Genomic DNA, 7,946 nt, shown 5'->3' on the forward strand with positions numbered 1-7,946 from the left:
ATAGGCTATACATTTTCCTTAAAGCATCCCATTTTGTCCCAGGGCTTGAAAACCTGTGCCTAGGCTAGTTAGGTCCTACAGAAACTTGTGAACGATGCTCTTGTTGTGGCATCACCGTTTAGTGACAGCATTGAATGCTCCGGGAAAACGTATAAACAGCGCCTTTTAATTGCTGTTTCGAATCCAGCAAGTATTTATTTACAAATTATAAGCTCTGATTATGACAAGTGTGGTATAAAAAGCTGCTGCAGCAAAACACACTGTTGATCACATGAAACATTATCATGTGAGTATTATGACCAGTACTTAATTTGATCCTGCTGGATCCTGTTCCGGAAAATGTCAGATTTAAAATTTTTGCGTTCCAGTAGGCCTATTTGTTTTTAAAAATCCGGCATTTACAGTACATTAGATCGTGACAGTGCATGCTTGCGTGCATACGAGACGGAGCGAGCGAGTGTTTGGCTAGATAGCGACAGTGCATGCTTGCGTGCATACGAGACGGAGCGAGCGTGGGTTTGACTAGATGTATTTGGAGGTTATTACTCGCGTCTCATTTGGCACAAATCCAAATGTTTCCATAGTCGTAATGTATTTGAATGTTAAACTATTATTTATAATGTAAACTAGGCTTGTACTTTACACGCATTCGTGATCATCGATTAATCGTTGACATCCCTAGTAGGAAGTAAATCTGCAAATTATTTGAAATGCATGCACTACCATTCAAAAGTTTGGGATCAGTAAGTTTTTTTTTTTTTTTACTGAAGTTTCTTGTGCTCATCAAGGCTGTATTTATTTGATTAAAAATACAGAAAACCCTGTTATTTTGTGAAATATTATTGCAATTTAAAATGACAGTTTTCATTTTAATATACTTTAAAATATAATTTATTGCTGTGATGCAAAGCTGAATTTTCAGCATCTGATTTATTATCAATGTTTGAAACAGTTGTGCTGCTTCATGTTTTTTGGAACCTGTGATACTTTTTCAGGATTCTTTTATGAAAAAACAAAAAACAGCATTTATTCAAAATGGAAATCTTGTGTTACAATATACACTACCTTTCAAAAGTTTGGGGTCAGTAATTTTTTTTTTCTTTCTTTTTTGAAAGTAATGAATACTTTTATTCAGCAAGGATGTGTTAAATGGATAAAAAGTGATAGTAAAGACTCACATTGTTAGAAAAGATTAATTTTAAATAAATGCTGTTCTTTTTAACTTTTTATTCATAAATGAATCCAGAAAAGAGTATCAGTTTCCAAAAAAAACAAAAAAAAAACATGAAGCAGCACAACTGTTTCCAGCACTGATAATAAATCAGCATATTAGAATGATTTCTGAAGGATCATGTGACACTGAAGACTGGAGTAATGATGCTGAAAATTCAGCTTTGATCACAGAAATAAATTATATCTTAAAGTATAAGAAATTGAAATAATCTCTCACAATATTACAGTTTTTCTGTATTTTTGATCAAATAAATACAGCCTTGATGAGCACAAGAGACTCGAACATTAAAAATCTTACTGATCCCAAACTTTTGAACGGAAGTGTATATTCACATACACTACAGTCAAAAAGTCAGTTTGACTAAAAATACAGTTAGCCTAAATAGTAATATTGTGAAATGTATGCAATTTAAAATAAGTCTGCAATGTCTTTTACAAATCATTCTAATATGCTTATTTGGTGCTCAGGAAACATTTCTCATTGTCAAAGTTGAAAGTGTTAAATATTTTTGTGGAAGTTGTGATATTTTTTTCCAGTGTTCTTTGAGTAAATTTAATTCTTTTGAACTTGGTATTTAAAATAGAAATAGTTTATAATGTTCTAAGTGTCTTTACTGTCTTTACTTTACTGTCTTTTGATCTTTTAATTAAAATCCTTACTGAATAATAATATAATATACATATTATATATGTAAGGAATAATTGACGACGGCCCGTTAAATTATTAGAAAAATAATGCACACCCAAGGTGGTGATGCGGCCACGACGCGAAGCGGCCTTTACACCTCGGGTGTGCATTATTTTTCTAATACCGGTAATTCAACGGCCCGGAGTCAATTTTTTCCGCTTATAATATGGTTACCACACCTCAAGACATCGATCAGATGATATATTTATAGGGATTCGTCTGGTTTTTGTACTTAAATCGCTATTGTGAGTAGGATTATTTCTTCCGCATCTCGTCCAACGCCTCTTTTGCTAGTTCCAAAACGTCGTTTTAAAGCTGGTAATGGAGGCTCGAGCCGTTGATAGCATTCTAATGCAGTTATTAATGAAGTTATTAGAAAGAGAGCGAGCGAGACAGAGACACACAGAGAAAGAGAAAGAAAGAGAGAGAGAGAGAGAGCTTGTGTGAATTAGGCTACCTCTGAGTGTCCCTCAATAGTGTTCTGCAGCAGCGTCTCTAAACAGCTCTGTTGTTACCTCGCTAGTGAGAAATGTTTAAGTTAACCTTTAAGTTGCTACACTATATAGGATAACTGATAAAATCGTCAGGGCAGTGCTAACAACACCATTTTGTGCAAACTGCGTGACCGTAGTGTGCGTGTGCGAGCACGTGTGATTGCAGTAATTCCTGTGTGCTGTATAGGTACTGTATGCTAATTTCCGTTATTACAGTTAACTATGCGAAGTGATATGGAACTGTAATGCGGTCAAGAGAGCTGCCTGGAACTACATTCGCCGTGCGTTTCCCTGAAGATAATTGCACACCTCAGAACGTTTGTCAGCCAATCAGATTCAAGCATTCAACGGCCCCGTAGTATAAAGCAAAATAATCGAATATAATCTGCATAAAAATACATAGCACAAGTATTAGGTAAACAGTATATTTTTATATAATACGACACACAAATACTGGGTAAACAGTACCTTTTTAATAAGACTGAAGTAGTTATAGTAAAAATTACCCTTATGACTGGTTTTGTGGTCCAGGGTTACACACACACACACACACATACACCCACACGTTTCAACTACATAAGCTGTAAGCTAATTAGTAAATTTCTTATTTCTTAATATATTATTGTTAATTTTTATTTCATATTTCATTCCATAATACATGAACTATTGTACATTTTGAAATGTGGAATGAATATCTTGGTTTGCGTATCTAATGAAATTTAATTCTGTGTGTCACAATTTGAGTATCAAAATAGCGATGCGAATGTACAATTGTATAACGGTTTGTGATTTATGAAGAGTTTACTCTATTATACTGACCTGACCGGTTAAGCAGGTTTTCCTGTCAGTCTCACTCTCACTCCCCCCCGACCCCCCCACACTGGCTTTCTCCCCCTCCCCTCCATCATTCACTCTCGCACGTTTCTGTCTAATCCCCACAGGTTTTTCTATAAGCATATCTGGAGGAAGTGGGATGAGGAAGATGAGGACGATGACTTTGATTACTTTGTTCGGTGTGTGGAGCCTCGTCTTAGGCTGTAAGTGTCCTCTGTGTGTCCTGTTTCTTCCCCTGAAGCATGACCGCATAACACTGAATAAATCTATGTTATCCCAGCAGCTCTGTGGCTACTGTAAAGAAGCTTCGACCACCAGGTGGCAGTGTGTACTCAGTAATGAACAGTTCATTATATGACAACACTATAAATTGCTTCGAGAAATGCAAATAAATGTACTTTGCAAATAATTTACAGAGTCATTATGAAATGTGCTATTTAATCTAAGCGCAGGATATCTAATTTTAAACTCACATTGGCATAAACAACAGTGGAGATGTCAAATAAATGAGTCTAATGATACCATTGTGACATTTATTTATTCTTTAAGTTTGATTGCAGTTTTTTTTGGTCCACCAGTTATGCAGAAATTTCACATTTTCACCTTTTATAAGTACAGAATTTTCTGTCTGCTCATATCCATATTCATCTCCCCCTCCATGTATTTTCCACAGGTACTATGATATCTTGGAGGATCGTGTTCCAGCTGGTCTTGTAGCCGAGTATCACTCGACACTGGCACTCTGCTTTGAGAAGTTTCAGGAGTTTTCCAGCCTGAGAAGTGGCCTGGACAGCGACTCTGAGTCTGAGCAAGACAACGTATCCATGGTGGAAGGACTGCGTCTGTATGAGCAGCTGGAAGCACTTAAACGCAAGCTGCGTATTATTGAAAACCCGCTGCTCAGGTGATTATTACTGCTGCGTGTGTTGAGATTGAGAGGTGTTTGTACATATGTACCCACAACATGGCTTTGCTCCTCAGTTAATCAGGAGAATAACATAATGAGTATAAATAGTGCTGGGCGGTATACCGGTTCATACCGAATACCGGTGTTTATTTTTGTTATGATATGAATTTTTTAAATACCGCAATACCGATGTATGTCGCTTAAACAACGTTCGGAACGCGACACTGTTTGAAAGGGAACAACTGTATGTGTTACTAAGCGTGAAAGTTCCGAAACTGAAGCTGTAGAACTAATAGAACGTGATGACACCGAAGAACTCATCCACAATATCCACATTGACCGCCATAAATATCCACCGCCCCCTGCCATCAGCTCCCGCGTCTGACACACACACGAGTGCGACTTCAGACCCTTTTAGCGGCTTTTTTCCATAGAATATTCATACTGACAAACCTAGCGACTTTTTTGGATAAACCTTAGCGTACCGTGAAACCGGTATAATTTTGAAAAATACCGTGATATAAATTTTTGGTCTTACCGCCCAGCACTAAGTATAAATGTGATTAATATTGCAACCAGACATTCACGCTTTTCGAAGTATTGACTTATTTACGTTTTCCAAACCTCAGGATTAATACGCACTGCTCTACAATTAATCATCAGTCTTTCCTAGTTACCAGATTCCAGATGGGATCGAAGACGCGTCAATGCGAACAGCTGTGTTTGAGAGAGTGTGCCTGCTAGTTCTTTGGGTTGCTCACCCATTCCACCTGTGTGTCCTTTGCAGGTATGTTCTGGGCTACAAGGTGAACTCCGGTCAGCAGTCATGCAGGGCAAAGGGGCCACGTCCCACTGGCGACCGAGTGGTTCACTTGGTATCTGCCTCGGCCACAGTTCACCAGCTTCAAAGCTTGATAACTGACAAACTGATGCCCCACTATTCAGGTGAAGAGTTTGAAGTGCAGGTGTGTGTATAATCCTTTCTCTTTTTTTATGTTAAAAAGTTACATGCTGGTCAGAAGACCTTGTACTCACCTTTTCAGGATAATGGTCTTGTTTTCTCCTGTACTGGCTTTGTAAATGGGGATTTTGGAAGGGGTTTATGATATCTAGACTGTGAGAAATATTCACACATTAGCCTTAGTGCTTTTTGTTATATATATATATATATATTAGGGGTGTAACGGTACACAAATATGATGGTTCGGTGCGTACCTCGGTTTTAACGTCACTGTTCGGTATGATTTCGGTACAGCAGGGGGAAAAACTTTTTTTTTTTAAATGGTTTACTGAACAAGTTGCTCTTTCTTTAAATACATTCAGTTATAGTTTAAATGTTCTTAGTGATAAAAATCTACCTCAGCTTATGCTTAAAACTATAGGGAGCCCTTTTACATTATAAGGTTACAATTAGGCCTAACAACTTAACCCAAACTTAAATTTAATTACTATTTATTTTTAAATAGATGATCAACACTCAACTTTAAAAAATAAAAAAATAAATAATTGTATGCAAACATGTAAACTGCACATAATGCAGTTTTTAAATTAATTTATAAATAATAAAATTTCTAAGCTATTTGTTAAAATATATTCAATTACACAATGGCTGTCATAGCATGTTTCATAACAGATTAATTTAAAAATACTGTACGTTAAATAATTAAGATTAACAGGTTTAGTAAAATATAATGAGTATATGGTGTAATATTTCGCAAAATGCTCCTCAGTCATTTCACTATGTTTAGAAATGGTAATTTTTTTTCCCCCCTTAACCTTATTAAACGTGTCATCTTTCACATCAAATTCTTACTTTGTTTCAATTAATTCAGTTAGAATAATAACAAACTGTAGAATTGTTACCATTCAAATTAAATTAGTATTAACAAACTCTATCTTTCCACTGCTGAGGAAACAGAAGCTGCATCTGAAGTGGCATTAGATGCATTTCCACAGCAAAATTTCAAATGCATAAATAATTTTTGCATATTTTTATTTTGCAGAAATACATTTTGCATAAAATAATTTATTTTAAATACTATTGTATAAAATCAGTGTTACATTGCAACCGTGTTGATGTTGATATTCGAGGAAACATCATGGCCGTATAATGTTGCTTACCTAAATCATATTTTGTAAATATCTTTTTTTTTTTTTGTACCGCAGAATGCATCTATACATTTCTGTGAGTTAGGCTACTTTGTGTGTGCTGTCTCTCTCACACACTCATTCAGGCTGTGCAAGCCTCATCTGGCACGACATAAATACATTATCAGTCGCTGTTTACACTGAATGCAATTAAAATTAGAATCATTCTCTCTCGAAACGACATGTTTACACGTGACTGTGAGTGTGCGCGTTGCTGTGACGTCATTGCCGGCGCCGCTGGCAATAAAAGGATCGGCTCGGAATCGGCAAGACGTGAGACTGAGCGGCCGGTTATATATATATATATATATATAACAGAATAATAACCAAGATGTCACTCATACTTGTGTATAATCAGTAAGGAGGAAAGTTTTGTTTTATGATTTTACCCCTCACGTTTTGCTTGCATATAACTGTCACCATATAACTTATATCCACTGATTATTTTCGCATCTGTCTTTAATAATAATTGAGTGACAAAAGAACTACCAGTATGTTAAAGGGTTAGTTCACCCAAAAATGAAAATTAGGCTGTGTTTTACTCACCCCCGAGGCATCCTAGGTGTATATGACTTTCTTCTTTCAGACGAATCCAGTCGGAGTTATATTAAAAATTGTCCTGGCTATTCCAAGCTCTATCATTGCAGACAGCAGGTGTTACAGTGCTTCAGTCCAAAAGAAGTGAAATAAAAAGCGCCCATCCATAAAAAAAAGTGTCTCACACGGCTCCGGGGGCTGAACAAAGTCCTCCGGTAGCGAATCCATGTGTTTTTGTAAGAAAAATAACCATATTTAAAATGTAATAATCACTTTAATCTAGCTTGCACTCACTGTTGTAAACGGAAGCAGTTCCGGGAGGATGACGTATGAGGTTGGCTTTGCGCATGCTACGCTCAGAATTGACGCACGCGGAAGTGCAGGGGAGAGATCAAAACAAAACAATGGTCAAGAATTAGAAGTACACAAAACGAGGATTTGTAAAGAAGAATGTCGGAGGATTTCGATATAAGCCAAGAGGAGACTGGTTTTCCTTTGTTAAAGTAAGGAAACTTTGCTTCCTTTGCTCCTGTAAGCAAACGTTGGTTTTCACGAGACTCACCGACGCATGCGCAATGCTGGCATCTTATGTCATCCTCCCGGAGCTGCTTCCATGTACAACTGTTGGCGCAAGCTACATTAAAGTGATTATTACGTTTTGAATATGGATATTTTTCTTACAACAACGCATGGATTCGCTACAGGAGGCCTTTGTTCACCCCCCCGGAGCCGTGTGAGACACTTTTTTTTTATTTTTATGGATGGGCGCTTTTTATTTCAGTTCTTTTGGACTGAAGCACTGCTACAAGGGCTGTGAAGGTCTCCATTCATGTCACCTATCCGCGTTTGTACAAGTTCCCGTGATCGCAAATGCCTGGCTGGTCAGGTTTGGTGAGGCTTTCTCCAAACTGGCCAAATACAAACGAGATGGCGATAAATGAAAGATGTTAACAAAAAATGTGGCAACAATTCCTATTTCAAAGAGAGCGCGTGCAGATGAGGAGTTAAAGGGATAGTTCACCCAAAAATGAAAATTTGATGTTTATCTGCTTACCCCCAGGGCATCCAAGATGTAGGTGACTTTGTTTCTTCAGTAGAACACAAA

General features: G+C 37.1%; 1 protein-coding gene across 1 annotated transcript in view; it reads left to right on the plus strand.

Annotated features, from left to right (window-relative positions):
* LOC107696664 (SHC SH2 domain-binding protein 1-like) overlaps positions 1-7,946 on the plus strand; it is a 25,923-nt gene that overhangs the window by 1,879 nt on the left and 16,098 nt on the right. The window contains exons 5-7 of the mRNA XM_016497126.1: positions 3,357-3,452; positions 3,923-4,153; positions 4,944-5,121. Of these exons, the coding sequence (XP_016352612.1) occupies positions 3,357-3,452; positions 3,923-4,153; positions 4,944-5,121 (505 nt within the window). The remainder of the gene's footprint in view (positions 1-3,356; positions 3,453-3,922; positions 4,154-4,943; positions 5,122-7,946) is intronic.

The sequence above is a fragment of the Sinocyclocheilus anshuiensis genome, unplaced genomic scaffold, assembly GCF_001515605.1.
Source record: "Sinocyclocheilus anshuiensis isolate Anshui unplaced genomic scaffold, SAMN03320099.WGS_v1.1 scaffold502, whole genome shotgun sequence".
Taxonomy (NCBI): Eukaryota; Metazoa; Chordata; class Actinopteri; order Cypriniformes; family Cyprinidae; genus Sinocyclocheilus; species Sinocyclocheilus anshuiensis.